Genomic DNA, 19,111 nt, shown 5'->3' with positions numbered 1-19,111 from the left:
GGACCGATGGAAAAGGACCGCGCCTCCAGGACTAGTCACGGGAGCAGCAGGGCCCTGTCCCGGACGCACACTGCCCCCAGTGCCGGCAACGAGATTGCGCGCCGGGACCCCTCTGTGTCCGACGAGCCGCAGAACGACAACCGATGGCTATTTAGGCTACGAGAGATGGAGCACAAGCTGAAGCAGGAGCGCGAGGCACGGAACCAGGACCGCCAGGCGGCACGCGCCCGTCTCGGCGGGCTGGAGAATGAGAATCGCGACCTGAGAGAACGGGTGCGGCGGGGCGAGGAGTAGCAGGCTGGTCGACCCCCCGTCCATGTCTCGGGGTCGTCGTGCAAGGTACGGCAGACATAGAGTGAAGCCACGGAGAAGACTTGTATCTATAATCGTCGGGTGTTGGGGGGTATTGCTAGGACCTGGGGGTGCTAAAGGCGTTTGGACGGACCAGTGGACTCCGGTCGTCTTTCACTAACTAGAGAGTTGTGTTTCTGACAAAATTCAAGAGCAGGGTGTCCTGTTGGACATTCTACTAGCCCTCGTTGCAGCGCGCGGGACTTGTAAGGCCTATCACATGCGTAGGTATTCGCGGTCAGCGCGATGTCTTCACGTTGCGAGGCGACTACGGAGGTCGCAATGCTAGTCCAATGCAGAGTGGGCTGACCTGAAGAACTACGCTCGTTGGTAAGCAGCGCAAGGCAACCTTTGTTGGCACTTTTGCTTGTTCGCTTTGATGAACGTGGATTGCACGGTTCTATGAGTCTGTTCTGGTTCGGATTCTGAGACCACAGCAGCACATCCCGCGTGTATGAGATCGTGGCTGACCAAGTTTCATCGATAGACGTTATCACTGCGCTTACTTCTATGTAAAAGTCCAGCGAAGGCCCATCAACGTCTGCAGCCCCTTTCTCCCTCCACGTGCTCTAAGCTTCATTTCCCACTCCTTAGTCAAACTCTCTGATCTCAGTCGCGAATACTGCTACGGCTTCTTTGGGAGAAGGCACGGAATGAATTGAGACGTGATAGAAAAATCGTTACTCGCGAGATGAACATACTCGATTACGAGGACCCTGATACACAGCCATTTGTACACTAATTACACTACAACAGCGTCCCGACCACGGAAATCAACGGCATTCAATTATCTTGATCGCTCACATAGGAGCCGTAGTCAATAATGGTTCGCTAAGTATAGACTGGAAGATGCCGCGTTCTACTATATATGCTAGAATTCCTGTCGACTATAACGAATTAGCCACGAGGGTCTGAGGAGTAGGGCAACAAACACATAAAAAAGTGCCAACGTCTAGCATGACTATGCATGTACAAGGCCCATGAACAGCCTGAAAAATATAGTTGCCTCCTTTATTACCACTACGTTGATAGCAGCCGTTTTAATAGATGACTTCTGACTAGCAATAAAGTGTTCGACAGGTTTTGTGTGGGATGTCATTGAATAGGGACACGAGATGCTTGACATGAGAAATTAACTTAGACATTATAACCTGCTAATATCGCTGCCTTGGTTTCGACATGTCCGAAAAGGTCGAAACCGACAAACCACCAATACAGCACTAAACCCATGCTCGAGACTACCCGAGCTCCGCCATGGGCCTGTTGTAATCTCCAGGGAGCTCGTAGGACGACTGTAGAGCCACGTTGGTGGACGTGATAGCCGTTTTGGACATGTCGCTCGAGGAAGGAACCCCGGAACGAAAATGCTCGTTAGCAACACGCAGCTCTTCGAGCTTCTTCCTATTTTTGGCCCTGTACTTGAAAAATAGCAAAATGGCAGCAAGGATAGCCAGACCCGCGACTCCCGCGCCAACGCCGATACCTACTTTAGCACCCGTCGAAAGCTCACCGCCAGTTGTGCCAGAGTTCGGAGAAACTTCGCCAGTCTCTTTCGAGGCCTCGTCACTGCTTGATGTCGAGGCCTCGTCACTGCTCGATGGAATTGGGGACGAAGAGATAGCCGACGATGACGGTAAGATTGTCGAAGTTGTTGTTGGCTCGGGGGAAATGAAAAAAAAGCCCGACGACTGCTGATTCTTCATGGACGCGTTTCCTTGGACAGACGGATCTCCCTCGAATAGCCAAAGGAAAAACTTGTCAGAACTGGCCAAATCCAGGTCGTAGCTTTGTACGACCCAGGAGAAGTCTCGGTCGGGTCCGTTGGTGGTTTCTACATCCAGTCAGTCGGCCTCATTCTGCGCGAACTCCCACTCAAGTGGCACTCAAGTGGGAAAAAAGGGCGGTGTTACACATACGAAAAAGAACGGGCCCTAGTTTAGCGCTGCCGTCGAATTGTTGCCAAAGAGCGATCGTGTATTCCGTGAAGGTGGTCCTGTATCGAATGTCCTGTATGTCGCCGGCCGTCCATCGAGGGTACGGTGGGGGACCAGGAACGAAGAATTCAGCCATGGTCAAAGCCGAGGGAAGGCTGACCAAGACCCAGAGGATTGTTTCCAACATGGCTCGACGATTTTCAACACTTCGCGATGGAGTTGCGGTGCTGTGTGTCGTACAGCTGATGAACGATGTGGCCGAAGAGGGGTGTCGCAGGAAACGCCATGTGCATTTCATATATGTAGTGGCTGGCGCTGTTGGTCAACGCTCTTCTCTTGTACGTACCTCACTACAGGGGGGTCTTTTTTAAGTATCAACACGCAGGCTGCGGGCCGGCGCTTAGGCTGTCTCAGACATGGAGGTGCGGTTCAAGATGCACCATCCTTGCTCTTAGGCAGCCTTACCCCGACATAACACAACGTTGTGTATGCAATCTGTTGTAGTTTGCGGTACATCTCTCCCGATCCTGGCGTTGCGGACCTTGTGTCCGCCGTATTGGCTTACAACATTTAGACAGAAAGTGGCTAAAAGCTCGCTGAAAGAGTTCAATCCTCGAGGCAAGATGAAACTAAGTTAGAAGTCGCCGCACGGTCGGATTTGAGTTGGTGAAGACAGGCGTCTTCTGGGTGGCCTCCAGCCAATCAATAGCCGCTCTGCTCGCAACGCCGTCGGCTTCAGGAGCTTGGCAAGTTCAAGTATGTCCTCGACATGAAGATTACTCCTAACTTAAAGGAAACCCCAGCGATCATGCATTCCTTAGAGGAGCGATAGAGTTGGACTTGGACAAACGCTTTCAGCTTCGCGTTAATAGCCAACAGCTCCCCGTCATGGGGGACCGAGACTGGTTTAAGACATGGAACTCCTGAAGTGGATAAGACTTCGACGCGCTGCGAGAACCGTCCAATTAAATAGGCAGAGCTGCAAGAGCCAACCATCAACCGCACACTTGTTGTCTTCCTTTTTTCCCAGCTGCATTGTGTCTGTTTGTTCGACAGAGGAAGAGGTGAGATGGAATGATCAAAACCCCGTCTCGCATTATACTAGCGGTGCACTTGTGCTCCAGCTCAAATCATGACAATAATTCCGACCCCAGCAGACCCGGAGTCAATTTTGGAGTGTGAGAGACCAGTGACTGTTTGTGACATGATCCGCGAGCAATCTGCTCGAGAGTTGTGCACAGTAAATAGCCTTGGGTTTCTCCGATTGGTAAAGTTTGAGAAGCGCTCGAATTGAATGGAGCTTTCAAATGGCCCATTTCTCAAATGGCCGATTCAAGTTGGCCGTCCGAGTCGAGACTACTTTCTCGCAGCCCGTTGATGAATGTCAAAACCCAGCCCCCGGACGGGTTGCGCCGACTGGCGAGTGCTGCAGCCTCGCCCGCTTTTCGTTCGTACCTTCGACGTTTACGTGAATCGACAAAGTCCTCTCGCCAGCCAATCCCCCCGTATCAGGAGGGCAAAGGCGTGTCTTGTCTTGATGAATGAGCAGAGGATGCGAAAGCGGCCAGCCAAGAGCTGAGACAGTCCCTGGTACGAACATAGAAGGCAAGTTGTGGTTCCGAAAGCTGAATCGTGGTAGTGCCAATATCTCTTCGGTCAACAGCCCGGTGGCGTGCCAGCAACCGGTATCTCGCGCAGCGAACAACACTAAAATTGGTGTTATAAGCCACCTGAGGCGGCCTCTCGGTATGATCTTTTTGAAGCTCCTAGAAAATTTTGGGTCTTGTCTTCAAGAAATGGAAAGGCAACCGGGCCATTCCGTGTAGCTCTTGGCAAACCCAGTGGCTTTAACATACGTCCTGCCTTAGCCATCATAGCAGCAATATTGTGCTTGGTTTTGCTGTCGTTCGACGGTGTTTTGTGGCTTGCAAGGGCCTGTTGTCAATTAGATTCCCATTGTCGCAGTCATGCCCTCTGCCAGAGGCCTTGAACCTTCAGATACTTCATGGGAGGAACCGTCACATCCATTACGCCAGGTCCGAAACCAGAGGTTAGAACTTTCATCTTATTCTTTTTTTGTTCGTTCCAAACCGTCGAGAACAGGAAATGAGATATACTCAACCCCTTTTGAATCCAGCACAACGTCAATATGACTGTCGGTGGCGGTATGAACACCCAACTAGTGTAGCTCGATATGCTCACGGTGCTCCTCATCACGATCAGCATCTACCATATCATCCGTCATGTTCATCGACATTTCTTGAACACTACACGAGTTCAATGAAACCAATCTCGCCAGGTCCGCCAGCAATGGGTCAGAGCGTCGCGATTCTCCAATACACATCCCTCCTATGTGACTTACTGGAGCTTGGTTAAGTGGTCGTATCCCAAGGCACCCAGATTAACTCAATTACACTATCAAGGTCCCCCAGCCTCCGGTCTCCTACACTGTTCCAGCGGAGATGGTCCTTTCTTCGTAGGTAGGTTTGCCAAACTGAGCCGTCAGATCGAACCTCGGAACCTTGGATCTCCCATGAAATCTTTCGTCCACTACTCTTTAGTGGCGGCCTCTGAGGGCCAAACACGAAATCGAAATTCCAGCCGTCCTTGTCCCACAATGCCTCAAAAGTCTGCTCAACCTGACTCGTTTCGAACGTAATACCTCTAGGGTAGTAAGCAATGGAGTGGCCGGAAATGATGAAATTATCGGCGGTCTGGAACCGTTGCAAGATACAGTCCTCGCCACAGACATGCGCAATTTTGCTAAATTGTGCAGGACGAGCCGTATGCCAGCCGTCACCTCGATAATGGTGTAGCGAGAGCGGTTTGTGTCCCCATTCGTAAAATCCTGCTGGATCGCCCCTGAAATCAAGCTGCCAGAGATCGGGCAATGCAACAAGCCGTGTTTCACTGTTTTCGTAGATACAGTTGCGCAGAAGTTTGTCGCCTTGCCATCCTGCTTCATCAACCTTCTCCGCCGATGTACAACCGCTAATGGACTCTGCAATGGTTTTCGCCATTGTCGATGACAAGAAAACGCCAGCTCCACCGAATGCTTGTGAACCGTGGCGCTCGATAGCTCCAACATCTTCGGAAAGTGCGCCAATGTAAAGCTGCTTGGAATGATCAAAGGATCTGAGCCTTTGAACAAGGCCGTGCATACTTGGAAAGAAAGTGTCGTCATCACATAACACTATCCACTTTCTGTGTCGAGAAGCCTCCTGTCGGTATAGGTACGGAACGAGGTTGATGTAGCGAACTGGCATATCTCTATCATCAGAGCGGTCGACGGTGGCGTCTATACCAGTACCATGAAGCAGCTTACGAGCGAGACGGAGCTCAATGTCGGTAGCCTCGAAGAGTGTAACGAACAGCTTGGCGCCGTTGCTTACACCGTGGCCATTGGTGAGCCAGTATTCCCAGTCGCCGATTATTTCAGAGCGTGATTCGTTTAGTCGTTCAAATGTAGTTGATATGCCAAATATCAAATCCGAAGCGTCGACTGTCGAAGGGAGGCCAGAAGCAGTGACTTCGACTTGCAGGGGCTCGAAGCAGTCACCGCCGACAATGGCTCCATCATTTTGCTTGGTGGCATCGAATGTAATCGTGTTGGGGCTTAGAAATTGTTGTGAAACTATGGTCATGCTTTTTCGTTCGAGGCTGTGGTTGCGCTGAAAGCTGACGGTTCGAGTGAAGTAGTCGAACTGGTCTCCGATGTCGTATTGTCGGGTGATCGCAGCGAGACGAGAGGCATCGATCGCGCAGTTTTTTTCGGACGGCGAGAGTCTATTTCGGGAGGCCGCGTAGGGCACGCCTGGAATCGGGGTCCATGTCGTCGGGTTCTGCATCATGCCTCTAAACACAGCTAACGTAAGGAGAGCCGATATGAAGACCAGCGTCAGTCTCGTTAGACGAGGCATGATGACGGCTGCTGCAACTCGCAAATGACTTGGCGTTCCAGTCACAACAGCCGTAATCCCAAGCCCAATTTGACCGGAAGTTACGGGGACAAAGTAACAAGATGGTAGAGATGAACGCGAAGCATGGTACCTTCAAGTCAAGCCAATTCCGATTTCGCAAAGAGCTGAGCTCCTTCCAAAACAAAGACGAATAACAGAGTGGTTTGGAAAAGGGGGGCGGATGGTGCAACGGTTCTGAAATGAGGTCGGCCGGCGGTACCTACGAGGCATAGGTAGCGGCACAATGCCCCGCCTTTTTGTCAGGTTATCTCACACAATCGATAAGATTAACACCGTGCCACTATTATAAGGTACTCCCTTGCTGCAGTGAGCTAGGGTGGTGACAGCGGTGACTCTGGCTAGGGGGCGTGCGCTCTGAAACAAGATAGCACTATGACATAGGGGTTAAAAGCGGAGCTTTGTGTCCTGCGGATACTCATGCCTCGTACCAAGTACGTACATACCCAGCCCCCATAGTCGAGCCTTGCTGGCCCGAATCCTGAGAGACCTCCCCACTGAGGTGAAACTCCGAACTTAATATTTCTAGCTGTAATTACCGTTCGGACAGCCTGTCATTTCCACACGACCCGAGCCGGTTTCAGCTGTGTGCTCATGACAAGTCAACTCAATCGCGATGGCGGATTGAAGAAGCTTGTCAAGGGCAAGTTTGCACCCACCTGGCTGTCGTTGGGCACATACTCGTGCTTGCAACGCCACCAGTCACTGGACCCTGTCACAGCGCAGACCACACTTACCAAAGAAGGTAGTCATTCGGTCAACTCTCAACTCAGGGGTTAGCGCTAATCGGTCTCGATACCTGTTAGTGATCGACCAACTGCATTAGATCCCTGCTTTCTCATCCGGACTTCATATCCGGCCGCGGTACATTCTGTATTAGTCAGCAGGGAGAGTATTTTCAGAGTCTCACTGCACAGTGTGGACCACTGTATGCATTCCACGATTCACTGGCGGCTCTGTTCCAACAATCAGTCCTTGCTGTCGCCCGATTCTGACCCACGTGATGAGCTGCGTCACTTGGCTCGCAAGTCGCCAAGATTGACCGACCTGGGTCTTGATTTCCCGCTTTCCTTTGACGCTCTGAAGTTCAAGGACGATATGCTGTTTCTTAAAACGCAACCTCGAACTCGCACCGCCAAGGCGACATTATTATTTTTCCTTTTATGCTGCCTCTTGATCTTCACACCAGGTCTTTTACTCTCGGTCTTCCGCAGAGGTGGTACTTCCGGTGATGGAATCGCAGTGTCTAGCAGCAATTCTACACTTGGCTTTGGCCACATATATGTCGTGACACAACAAGGGTCGCCGCGTCGCAGGAGCATTATTCAGGCTGCCAATGTCACAGAGTTACTTCTCAGCATCCCTGTGCAGCCAATCTGGACGGAAGCCGAACAGAACAACTTCAGACTGGCTCAAGGTTCAACCATACGTCAGGGGTCGCTGCTCGCTTGGCTTGGCCACCTACACGCTTTGCAACAGTAAGGAGTCGACACCTTCACTGCATACATAGAATATGCGCGTTTGCTTCTTGTACTGAAATCTTCATCTAGATTTCTCGACTCCGGAGCTGAAACAGCATTGTTTCTAGAGGATGACGTTGATTGGGATATCCACCTCCGTACAATCCAAGCACCACTCGTGTCCGCTGCAGTGCGCAATGTCCTCGGCAGGTCATCGTCTGCCATTGACGCGGAACGATACCCGTATGGCGATCCAAGCGCCTGGGACCTGCTCTATCTTGGTCACTGCGGCGACTACTGGCACGGCATGGACATAGAATTTGTTGATGGCCACGTCAAGCCCGAGGACCTTGAAGCGACACCACACAGTACTTTTACTGACCCGTCCATGTTACATTCCGACCAGCTACATCCCTTTACCACATCGTTGCTAAAGAACCTCGGCGTCGACGAACATACTCGCCTAATTCACCGTTCCGTCTTTCCGCTCTGCACCTTCGGCTATGCCCTGTCACGCGGCGGTGCTCGCCGTCTGCTAGAACTGGGTCGTAAAGAGCCCTCGGAAGACGGCCATAGGGCTTATGATGTGTTAGTCCTGCATGGCTGCCGCAACTACGGATTTCGCTGCTGGACCGTCAACCCTGAACTCTTTCACCATGTCCCCGGACCCAGCTTGATTGACTCCCAACAAGGCAACAAAGACCTACCGCCGGTAGACCTTGCAGCCAAAGACCAAATTAGAGACCGTGGTGAGACACCGAACATTAGCTGCGGATTTTGGGATGGTTCATTTAGTTTTGATGATGAGGATAGCGACCGCCTCAACTGGCTTCGACAGGAAGTAGGTAGGAAAGGGAGGTGTTTGAAACCTGGACGTGGTGAGTCACAAAGCTCGCAGCGTCATTCCGGGCACCAAGTCCACCACAGTTCCCACCTATAGTCAAAAGTATCGAAATTGCGCCTAGTCCAGATGAGTTCCCTTGTGTCCGACCGAGGCGAGCGGGCTGGTGAAGATATCAAAAGGTGCATGTTTCGCGTACAGCGATGTTGCTTCTGGACTTGAAATGGCAATAAATGACAGGAGCAGTACGTTGCTCGCATAGGAAATTTGATTCACTGATGCCTCAAGCAGCTCATCTATACAGACACGAGCATCCACAGCCCGGTCACACAGAGACTGTCCAACACGACGATCCATTGGTAGTTTACGGCCATGGACAATGTTGAACTGGGATGGACAGAAGGAATCGGATGCTGTGGTCTACTTTCGGGGATGAGTGAACGCCTGGTCGTCGATTCAGAGCACGTGAAGCTTGGTCGAGCATGAGGCAGGGAGTGCATGGCTTTACCCATGCTGGCATGCTTTGAACAAAATCTGGGGAAGATGCATGTCAGGTGCTGGTATGATGAGAGAAGGGGTTGGTACTCGAGTCACGACTCACGAGTGTCATTTTCATGGTTGTTGGTTGTTGCACGCGCCGCTTCTACGTGCCTCAGACACATGCAGTGACTGGATGACGGCTCAGCCGGTGTCAGAGACTCAGTGGCCATGCAATTTGGTCACGTGAGTGGACTGGAGGCTACTTTCAGGTCGCACAAGGAACATCATGAACTCTGCACATGTGCGTTGCCAGCCGGATCAATCAGCCTGATTGGCACACCTGGACTGCCACTGCCAAGCGCAGGCCAGTCCGACCATGGGCCTGAGTATCGGTACCTTGCTCCCTTGCGCTGGCGCTTATGGCTGGGCATGAAGCTATTCAAGCCGCTCGACTATCGCACGTACAGAGTGAGCTGGAACTGCGTCATCAAGGGGCCATGTCAACCGCCCGAGGTTGAGGCAGTACGTCGCCAAACATACGAACATTCCGATCGCAAAGCTGTACGCTGTTCACACACAAGGCAATGATATCTATATTGAGATGCCCTTTGTACGCGGCGATCCGCTGGACCCCGTCTGGCACGGACTGTCTCAGGAAGCACGGGAGGCGATCGCCTCTGAGATCACAGAGCACTTGACGACACTTCGCCAAGTACCGCCTCCTGCGCAGGACCTGGTGGCCTCTGCGTACCAGAATCCGGCACATGACAGCCGCGTAAGCAATCGATTCTTCGGCCCCTGCACGCAGCGCGAATTCCACCCCCTGTTGCGCACCCATCTTCCCGAGGACTGGATCCGGTCTGTGCTCGACGAAAACACGGAGACGGTGCATACGAAGCAGTACAAGACGGTATTCACACATGCCGATCTGGCTCCTCGCAACATCATGATGAGGAACGGACGGCTCACCGCGATTATCGACTGGGGCAACGCGGGATGGTATCCGGAATACTGGGAGTATACCAAGATGCACTACAAATATTTTGCAGAGGACTGGTACGAACTCATCGAACGGAGACTCCCATGCTACGAAGCAGGGCTCGACGCCGAGCGGGCGGTCATAGCAAGATATGGCGATGACATTGGCACCCCAGCGGTCTTGCATAGAGAAGGCGTCACCAGGCATCGTGAAGGGTCGAAGCCGGCCAAGGAGTGGTTGGCAGCCAGAGCTGGCCGTCCGTGGACAGACCTCTGGTCGTTAGCTCTGGCGAACCTCAAGATTGAGGCGTGATTTTGCAACACCAGCATATGGCGAGCTCTTTCCTTCCGATGGACGGCTGCAGCTTGGCGCATCTTGACTTGTTTCCGTGCGATCATCTGGAGGGAGACTGGTGTTCTGGAATTGATGATGGTGGTCTGTCCTCCCTAAACGCGCCATGCAACGAGAACTGAACAAAGTCGTGCACCGTCAATGTGAGCCATGATAGTCTCGTAGAACGCACTGAATGATTGTAGTCTTGGCGTTCAAGTGTCAAGAGAAGGGTAATGGGAACTGCAGATTTGTCGAGGAGGAACCTGGCAAACCAAGTCTTTGAGATTGAGCTCTGTGCTCTCCCCCAGGCTTGAACCTCGACTTCTGGGGCACGAACCACCACGTAACAGCGCTCACGGCGGCGACAGCCAAGAGACGATAATAACACTCGCATGAATCCCCGCGGTGCAACCTCAATCTATATGATTTGCAAGCAAGACGGACGGACATTAGGCCGTGTCAGTAACATTTATAAGCATGTCAGTGCCACGGCCTCGGAGGATGCAGGGAGCTGCTTGTGCATAGTTCGAAAGAAGCGGCAATCCCTCGTGGTCAGGGATTGTGATGAACACTCGTCATTTGGTGTACGGCTCGTCGCATATGCATATGCGGCTCGTCGGTGAATGCTGTAGGGGCCTCACTTCCCTTGTAGTACGTATTAAAGTAGATAATAATAAGGCATGTCTTCTAGTTTGTTTAGAGATAAAGTATTCGTAGACTTAAGAATACCTAAAGAAGAAGAAAAGTCCTAGCTTAATGCTCAAGATGTTTATGAATGTATTGGTCCCCCCTGACAGGGGTTGTACTTGAGAAGTTGGAGTCAATCCATTGGGCTGTTGAGCTTGCTCCTCTCCTCCGCAGTCGTCGCCTGCGTACGCCTCCAGTCCCTCTCCCTCATGGCGACCCGCGAATTACTCTCCGGTCCCATCACCCTCTCTGACGCAAAAGAGAGGGGCTGCAACGTGCCTCACCGGCTCGAATACCCGCAGCTCAAACATACCTTCTTCCAGCGCCTCGAAAGCCAGCGTCCACTCATTCGCGCTATTGTTGCCCACCACCTGGGCGTCGACCCGGCGAGTTGCAATGTGTCGCCGCCAGAGTATTGGCGCCATGGCTCCTTTAACGTCTACGTGCCGGCTCCTGTCGACGCGCCCGACCCAGAGCAACCCGGTTTCGTTATGGTCCAGTTTCCTCTGCCTTACCGTGTCGGGGAGATCACCCGCCCGGGCAACGCAGACGAGCAGCTGAGGTGCGAAGCTGCCACCTACGCATAGCTTCAGAGGCACTGCCCTTCGGTCCCTATACCACATTTATACGGCGTAGGGCTCTTCACGGGCCAGCAGGTACGTCCTGCAGTATGCGATTCGACCCTTGAGGGCTCGCTGACCCTTGCTCCTTTGTCTAGCTGACTCACATAAGTCACCTACCGTGGTGGTCACGCTGGCTTCATAGACTTCGGCAATATATTCGGAGCTTGTTTGGCTATCCGTGTCTAACTCACTATGTCCCACATAACTCAGGCGCCTTGACCTCCCTCGGTTTAGGCTATTTGGTGATTGAGACTATCCCTAATGCTGAAGGAAGAATGCTTTCCGAATCCTGGGAAGAAAAGCGCGAAGATGATCGCCTGTAAGATAACCTCTAGCGAGGCCTCGCGCGAATACTTCTCTCGCTCGTAGCTATTCCGCTTCCCCGTATCGGTGCGTTTCGACTCGATGATGCCGGCTACACCTACCTTGACAACCGTCCGCTCACGACAGAAATCATTATATAAGAGAACGAGGATCTTCCCCTTGATATACCGCGTGAAGAGACCTACACCCGAGCGGACGACTACGTCCTTACATACCTAGACGCCTTTCACAACCGACTACTGCACCAGCCCAACACCGTGGCAGATGAGATCGACGGACGGTTCGAGATAGCGGGTCCCGCCGCAGCGCGCGCCATCTTTCCTCAGATACTACAGAAAGACCTTCTTTCGGGGCCCTTTGTCTGCAGTCTGACAGATCTCTATAGAAGCAACATTATAGTCGACGACGACTAGAACGTTATGCGTATTATCGATCTTAAGTTCGCCTGTTCGTGGCCTCTCGAATTCCAGCAGCCCCCCTACTGGCTGGGAGGACAGTACGCCGATGAAATTGATCGCGCCTCATTCGGCCCTCATCATAAGCGGTTCATCCAGATCCTAGAGGAGCAGGAGGAGCTTCTCGGTGCGCAGACTCCGAGAATGCTTTCGGCTGTAATGCGATATACATGGGCGAGCGGGACATTCTAGCTCACCCTCGCAATCCGAGAGATTTAATCGCCTTTTCCTCTATCTTTTGGTATAGGATTCTGCCCTATCGACTCCATCTCACGATAGATCACACGACCGATCTCACGCTCTTGGCGAATCTATGGGGTGGTCCTGGCGTTATTCAGAAAAAGGTGCAAGATCACGAGCAGTACTTGAAGAAGCTCGAAGGTATTTTTGCGGGACGTGATGTAGAGGCAGCGAAGGCATGAACAGGAATATGTCCAGAATGGCCGAACCCTTTCCCCCGGTCGAGTCAATACTTTTGTCGCTGGGCTTTGGAGGAGTTGGACTCTCGGAGCGTTTGAGGGGTTTAGTACTTGACCGAGTCGGCTTGCGTACCCTGTAGTAGTAGTGACAAAATGGCGTTTGATACGCCCAGCTGGAACCAGTCTAGTAATGCCAGGAATTCAACATTATAATTAGCCTCGCACGGTACATACGAGTCAATGAATATTCCTATGGCACACTAGTCTATGACCGTCTTCTCTGGTCTATGCCGGCGGTGAGATTCGCCGTGGGTTGCTGCAAGACTGATCCACATTGATGGATAGGCCGCCCCGCACAATCACGGATCAGCTTACATACAGCCTGGATTTGTAAGCTCGCGCTCACTTGGACCCGCCGCGGGAAAAGTAATTACAACAACAGTGACTGTTTGAGCCGCTGCAACGTCGTGCAGGCCGGAAGCTACAGCTTTCGATGACATTCGGTGCCGACGGCGGGGTCCAGTCTTCCCCTAGGTGGAGCAGCATGTTGATCTCGTGTGCCTTGCCCACTGCCTACCGTATGCTCGCCTCCAGACCCGTGCCTTAGCTCATGGCCATGGCGGAGGGGGTTGCTCGTGGTCAAGATAGTCCCTGGCTAAGTATATAAGGACTGGCGTAGTTCTCGTCGTTGCCAGGGAACCTTCACATACCTCGAGCTTCAACAGAACAACCCTCCCCTACACCCAACCCATCACAAGGCTCATCCACAGCTCAACCATCAACATGGCCACTTACACACTCTACGATGCCTCCTTTGGCGTCATCAGGGATGCCCTCGAGTCCCTGACCAACATCCTCGACAAGGTCGCTGCCTCACCCGTCGCTGACACCATTGCCGACGCACGCCTCCACCCCGACATGCTTCCCTTTTCTTTCCAGGTCCACGTCCTCACCCAGTTCGGCCACAAGTGCCTGGCCCGCATCTCGGACAAGTTCCCCGCCGAGACCTTTGCCATGGAGGAGCTCACCAGCATTGACGCCATGAAGGCGCGCATCGCCAAGGTCCAGTCGCAGTTCGACCTGATCACCAAGGAGTCCATCAACAGCCGCGAGAACGAGATGGTGAAGCTCGGCTTGGGGCCCAACAAGCCAGAGGTCGACATCAAGGCGTGGCAGTACGTGCATGGCTTCGCCATCCCCAACGTCTACTTCCATCTCGTCACCGCGTACGACATTGCGAGGAAGGAGGGTGTCGATGTGGGCAAGCTTGACTACCAGTCCGCGTTCTTGAACAAGTTCCTCAACTAGGGGTAGCAAAAAGTAGTAATGAAGCGCGTGTTTCTTATGACCATGCTCACCAATGGTGGCACTGATGTGAATGCCCCGTGACCGTCATGTTGTGCGTGGAAGGGCGATTGGATCAAAAAGTCAAAGCACGAGAGTGCGAGGCTGGAGGGAGTAATGTAGTGAGCAGATGATAGAAATACCTGGCATATGTAAAAATATATATGAATGCATACCACGTATTCGATGATGCCATGATGGCAGCCTGAGCACGCCATTGAAATTCTTAGTGCAGTCGGATTTCGGCCCCGAACTTCGAGGCTTCATTCACCTCGCCACCTAACCCCCAACCAATCTGCCTAAGAAACAACCTTGCCCACGTCCCTTCATCGTCGAAAGCCACCAACACACGACACGACAGCCTAAAGACCTCACGTTCACCTACGCGACATCCTTTCCAGCTGCCCTCCTCCACCGCGACCATGGCCTGGGGATCATTGCTCTTCCGCATCGTGCTCGCCTTCGAAAACGAAATCGTCACCCAGATCCTCCGCCGCCCCGGCTGGCACCGCGGTGTCGGCAGGATACACAAGTATGTCGACGAGAAGCGATACGGCCGGAACCCAAACGAGCCCCTCGCGCAGGGCGAGGCCACATCCCACCCAGAGAGCCGCGGCTTCTTGACACACTTCAAGGACGAGCTGCTGAACCAGATGCGCGGCAAGCCGACTGACCTGCCCAACGATGCGCCTTCCAAGATGAAGAAGAAATGAACCGGCTTGCTAAAATACGTCAAAAGAATGGATGGCCGCTCGATACACGACAAGATTAATCACTCAACGACCTCAGTGTCTAGCATGTCCTCAACTTTCCAGCTCTCCGCTTCACCGTCCATCCCCATCTCCCCTAGCTCATCCCTTTCTCGAAAGAACAAGCTGCCGTCTTCCGCCAGGGCGATCGCATCAACATTGTCACTCAGTTTGCTGGTGACCATGTCGTTCCTTAGCACAACGACGCCTTCGGTCTTGGGGTCGGTCCAGGGCATCTCTGGAATGTACAGATGATGCTGTAGCTTCCCTTTCGCCAGGGTGAAGAACCCATAGACCTCATTCGGCGCACGATCGTCTCCGGCGAGGCTTGTCCAGACGATCTCGGCCGGGTGAGCTGTGAGCTTGACTGGTAATTCTTGATTTTTGGCTGTTGTCGAGGCATGGTGGAAGGCGTCCCCAATCTCGAAACACTCCCTGATGCTGCCGGATTCTGAGGAACATTCGATAATCTCGACTGCCTCTTCTCCTTCAACGGCGACGAGGATACCGGCATAGTCGCCCTCAACTGGTGGATCACTGTCCTGGGCAACCTTGGCGATGCCGCTCGCAATGTCGATATTGACGGATCGTCGGCCGCTCATATGCTGAAAGTATTCGGGCTTGTACACCTTCCAGGCCTCGGCCCCAGAAGGGTCTGTGGTAGTGATCATCACCAACGAGTTTTCATCGTCAATGTACGCCAGCACAAGTAGGCCGACATCGCCCAAGCTGCGGTGGAAGCTCGCGGAGATACCGCCGCTGACCTGGACCTTTGTCTTTTGCACACTGACCCATTGGCTGGGTCTCTTCTCCATGAGATGGACAATCCTGTTCTCGTCGTTGAGGTAGAAGACGTGCGCTACACCGGCATCGTCCACGGCGCCCGTGATCGGGGTGCCGAGCTTGGCGCGCTCGGGAATGCCTAGAATAGGATACGTCGAGGACCATCCATTGACCGAGTCGCGCGCGATGAGGGTGGCATTGTTGTCAGACTGCCAGACCATGGTGCGCCGATAATTACGGGAGGATCCAGTGGAGACGTCCGCGACGAGGATAGAGGAGCGGTCGGAAAGAATAAACGTAGGGGATGGCGGTTCGGATGTCGTCGTAGCCTCTCTTTCCCTGTCCCCGTTTGTGACCGTCACGGTCACGAGCTTCGTGGTTACTTCTGGCTCTTGAGAGATTGTGATCAGTTTCGTGTCGACCTGGGCTTCTCTGGTGACGAAGGAAATGAGATCGTCGGTGCTGCTGGGCTCCGTGGTTGTGGGTATCATGGTCGGTCCCTCTTCGGATTCCCCAGCGGTCCTGGTAATGGTTACGACGGTTGGCTTTGCGCTTGTCTGCTTGCTTTTTGTCACAGTCACCATGACAGTGGATGTGGCCACGGAGGGAGAACCTGGATCTGCCGCATCGTTAGGGCCTCGCCCTTGGTCTTTGCTCAACGACACGGCAATGACGGCTGCTATGGAACCCAGAGTGAGAAGCGCCAGGAAGAGGGCCAAGGAGACCCTGAAGCGCTTACGCTTATGCCAGGGTCTTGCTGGAGGGATGGCCAAAGGGACCTGGTAGTAGTGCAGAGGTTGTTCTGCGTGTGCTCCCGTCGATGGACCGCCGTGCGAGGGAGCGTAACGCGGAGGTGCGGACTTGCTCCCAGTGAATGATGGGCGAGCTATGCCCTCGAGAGGAATGTCTGTGGTGTTCATGATCGCCGAGGCTGTGTATATGCTCTGCAGAATGGTTCTTGTCACTATTTGTGATAGTCTGGCCATGGAACATCGAGATGTAATAGCCGGGAGAGTAAATGAGCAACCATTTCGCAACCACATATAACTCGCACTTTCTGATGAACGTTCATTTGGAGATAATCGTCAGCTTCCAATCTTAATCACGACTCCTGGGTCTCGTGCGTTGAGACACGTCGCTTCTTTACAAGGAAGTGAGGTAGCACCAAAGGGTAGTGGCGAGGATGCTAAGAGAGCCGACTAGCAAACAAATTTGCAGTTGTTTCATGCCACCGTCAATGCATGGGTGTGAATCAAGAATGGCCTGTTGGTCATTTGGCGAGCGTTTGTACGTCTGTATTGTGTGCGACATCAACATGACCAACCCCATGACCGAGGTATACCTATACCTCATCACTGTCGACATCTATCTCGATCACAGGTATCCGCGCCGGTGACCTTCCATAGGCGCCCGGTGAGCTCATACCACTCACTCTCATTCTGAGACGACCACATTGTGGAACGTCCAACCATCAACATCTTCGTTTCACTCGACCTCGAGCAACTGCTATCGGTGACACACAGCAGAAGCCTCGCCCCTGAGCACCCACATCCGGCGGAATCAAGCAGAGATCATACTTGCGGGCTTCTTGATCTGCATCCTCGAACAAGCTGTGAATGTTCTCCCTTTGAATTCTGTCGTGGCTCAAAGCTAGTGAGCTGGCTATCGTTGTGTTGTCCCAAGCGTTTAGAGGAGGTTCCGGTCAGAAGATGTACTCGTCGGTTTTCTTGTCTGCCACAAATCAGTTAGCAATACCACTTTACGTGAACTTTCAAGACTTGCCTTTCCCCTTGCTAGCAACCTCAGAGCAGTCCTCGAGCAGCTGCTGCGACGTGAGCGTGCATTCCAGACCATCCATTGCTAGGTCGCCGTCTGCGTCCAACAAGATCCGCAGCCTAGACAGATGCTTCGCATTGCTCTCTCGCGCGCTGGAGAGGACGACCAGGGTCTTGTCACTTCCAGCTGCCTCGTGTATGAGAACCATGCATTCGCGCCCCATGCATTCTCTCGGCAGCGCAGCCGCAGCTAGTCGCACCGTATCGGCAGGACTTTCGGAGACAAGCTGCCTTCCTTCGCCCTTCCCCGGGAGCTCAACCTCCCTTCCACTGTTTCCTTTATGAGCACGACGAACGATATGCGCCAGACGTCCGTCTTCCTCGACATGGCAAAGATGCAGCTTGCCATCGATGACCGCTGAAGGACACTTCACGTCCCGACCGGGAAGCTCCAATTTGGCGCCCTGCTACCGTGGATCCATGGTCGCGCGACTGGTCACATTGACGTGAGGTGAGTTGTCCGTTGTCGAAGACGAGCGCTTCGACGTGGCTGTGCCCAGTACACCGCCCAAGACGGCCCCTACAGCGATCAAGATGATAATGAAAGCTATGGGCAGAACCACGCGCTTCCTATGGCGGCGAGTGGCTACCGATTGGGCTTCCAGGTCGTCATTGCCGCCCATCTGGAGAGAAATGTGAGGGGGGCCTTGTGCAGGTTCATCGCCATCCTTGCTATCGGTGTTCGAGGAGACGGGGGAGTGATCCGTGTTGCCATTCTGTTGCCATTGCGGGTTCGACTGAGTGTCGTCTCGTTGGTGACTCGGCATGGGCAGTGTTGGCGGCCCATGGGAAGTCCAGTTCATCTTGTCGTGCTCGTTATCAAGTAGGGTCGTGGCGGAAGTAACAGAGTAAGGCCGCTCGCGTTGACTAGGGCGTTCTTGAGGAGTCGGAGTAGAAGACATCGAGGAGTCCCTCTTGTTCTCTCAGGAACAACGGATCTGACCTGTCACCTGGCGATCCTGCAGTGCCACCACCAAAGGCATGCGGGAGGTTCGAAAGAGAAATGGTGGGAGGGAAAGCGAGCAGGCAGATGCAGACTTGTGAGAGAAAGTAGAATGGGAGGCGAGATAAGGGTGGATCCTGTGCGAGGTGAGAGCCAACTCATGGTGATTCTGGAATCAAGTCGTGGCCAGATGCATGCTCAACTCTTTGGTGTATCCTGTGCTCTCATGCATGTTTGAGGAGGACAAGCGGTCAAAGACAGTGTTGTCGCCATGCTTTTGTCAGACGTCGAATGCCTTTGTGGACTCGCTGACCTAGACTAGATGCACTTGTGCCCCCATTGGCACGCGTGTAACCCGATGTTCCAAGTTGACGGGGCCATTCTTTGTGATGCCAGCGTAAAACACAGAACAGACGGGAAGGACTTCGTGTGAGCTCCAAATGTCGAGATCGAGGGCGGGTGCTTGCAGGCCGTTTGAGGGACGGGTAGGAGCCCAACCACATGCACCTATTGTACAACCACGAACTTGGAGGTGGGAAAAGATGCAGACTGGATCATTGTACGGTGCTGGCGGCGCAGGGCAGTTAAAATGTG

At 53.2% G+C, this 19,111-nt stretch overlaps 9 protein-coding genes across 9 annotated transcripts; 5 read left to right on the top strand and 4 right to left on the bottom strand.

The window, feature by feature from the left end:
• Positions 1 to 1,589: 1,589 nt before the first annotated feature.
• F5Z01DRAFT_677315 (uncharacterized protein) lies at positions 1,590 to 2,421 on the bottom strand (the record flags this gene model as incomplete). Its single annotated transcript, XM_046265344.1, has 2 exons — positions 1,590 to 2,182; positions 2,268 to 2,421. 2 exons carry the CDS (start codon positions 2,419 to 2,421, stop codon positions 1,590 to 1,592), a joined length of 747 nt encoding a protein of 248 aa, XP_046114993.1.
• Positions 2,422 to 4,657: 2,236 nt separating this feature from the next.
• Positions 4,658 to 6,133, bottom strand: F5Z01DRAFT_628182 (uncharacterized protein; the record flags this gene model as incomplete). The annotated part of the gene is made up of 1 exon (XM_046261582.1): positions 4,658 to 6,133. The coding sequence occupies one exon, from the start codon at positions 6,131 to 6,133 to the stop codon at positions 4,658 to 4,660; it is 1,476 nt and encodes a 491-aa protein (XP_046114992.1).
• A 723-nt stretch (positions 6,134 to 6,856) lies between these two features.
• F5Z01DRAFT_693390 (uncharacterized protein) lies at positions 6,857 to 9,225 on the top strand (the record flags this gene model as incomplete). The annotated part of the gene is made up of 4 exons (XM_046266217.1): positions 6,857 to 7,037; positions 7,089 to 7,740; positions 7,813 to 8,567; positions 8,621 to 9,225. 4 exons carry the CDS (start codon positions 6,857 to 6,859, stop codon positions 8,731 to 8,733), a joined length of 1,701 nt encoding a protein of 566 aa, XP_046114991.1. The 3' UTR covers positions 8,734 to 9,225.
• A 247-nt stretch (positions 9,226 to 9,472) lies between these two features.
• On the top strand, positions 9,473 to 10,334 carry F5Z01DRAFT_683550 (kinase-like domain-containing protein; the record flags this gene model as incomplete). Its single annotated transcript, XM_046265860.1, has 2 exons — positions 9,473 to 9,569; positions 9,625 to 10,334. The coding sequence occupies 2 exons, from the start codon at positions 9,473 to 9,475 to the stop codon at positions 10,332 to 10,334; spliced, it is 807 nt and encodes a 268-aa protein (XP_046114990.1).
• A 917-nt stretch (positions 10,335 to 11,251) lies between these two features.
• F5Z01DRAFT_683549 (uncharacterized protein) lies at positions 11,252 to 12,866 on the top strand (the record flags this gene model as incomplete). The annotated part of the gene is made up of 7 exons (XM_046265859.1): positions 11,252 to 11,604; positions 11,638 to 11,698; positions 11,761 to 11,907; positions 12,001 to 12,100; positions 12,131 to 12,348; positions 12,403 to 12,600; positions 12,624 to 12,866. The coding sequence occupies 7 exons, from the start codon at positions 11,252 to 11,254 to the stop codon at positions 12,864 to 12,866; spliced, it is 1,320 nt and encodes a 439-aa protein (XP_046114989.1).
• A 390-nt stretch (positions 12,867 to 13,256) lies between these two features.
• F5Z01DRAFT_330679 (uncharacterized protein) lies at positions 13,257 to 14,400 on the top strand. Its single transcript, XM_046259123.1, has one exon. It carries the CDS (start codon positions 13,647 to 13,649, stop codon positions 14,169 to 14,171), a length of 525 nt encoding a protein of 174 aa, XP_046114988.1. The 5' UTR covers positions 13,257 to 13,646; the 3' UTR covers positions 14,172 to 14,400.
• On the top strand, positions 14,214 to 14,920 carry F5Z01DRAFT_677310 (uncharacterized protein; the record flags this gene model as incomplete). Its single annotated transcript, XM_046265343.1, has 2 exons — positions 14,214 to 14,237; positions 14,609 to 14,920. The coding sequence occupies 2 exons, from the start codon at positions 14,214 to 14,216 to the stop codon at positions 14,918 to 14,920; spliced, it is 336 nt and encodes a 111-aa protein (XP_046114987.1).
• A 59-nt stretch (positions 14,921 to 14,979) lies between these two features.
• Positions 14,980 to 16,659, bottom strand: F5Z01DRAFT_677309 (uncharacterized protein; the record flags this gene model as incomplete). Its single annotated transcript, XM_046265342.1, has 1 exon — positions 14,980 to 16,659. The coding sequence occupies one exon, from the start codon at positions 16,657 to 16,659 to the stop codon at positions 14,980 to 14,982; it is 1,680 nt and encodes a 559-aa protein (XP_046114986.1).
• A 456-nt stretch (positions 16,660 to 17,115) lies between these two features.
• Positions 17,116 to 18,476, bottom strand: F5Z01DRAFT_693384 (uncharacterized protein; the record flags this gene model as incomplete). Its single annotated transcript, XM_046266216.1, has 2 exons — positions 17,116 to 17,978; positions 18,015 to 18,476. 2 exons carry the CDS (start codon positions 18,474 to 18,476, stop codon positions 17,511 to 17,513), a joined length of 930 nt encoding a protein of 309 aa, XP_046114985.1. The 3' UTR covers positions 17,116 to 17,510.
• Positions 18,477 to 19,111: the final 635 nt, after the last annotated feature.

The sequence above is a fragment of the Emericellopsis atlantica genome (genome assembly GCF_019669845.1).
Source record: "Emericellopsis atlantica unplaced genomic scaffold F5Z01scaffold_30, whole genome shotgun sequence".
NCBI lineage: Eukaryota > Fungi > Ascomycota > Sordariomycetes > Hypocreales > Bionectriaceae > Emericellopsis > Emericellopsis atlantica.
Note: the sequence above shows the minus strand (reverse complement) of the source record. Positions and strands in the feature narration are given on the sequence as shown.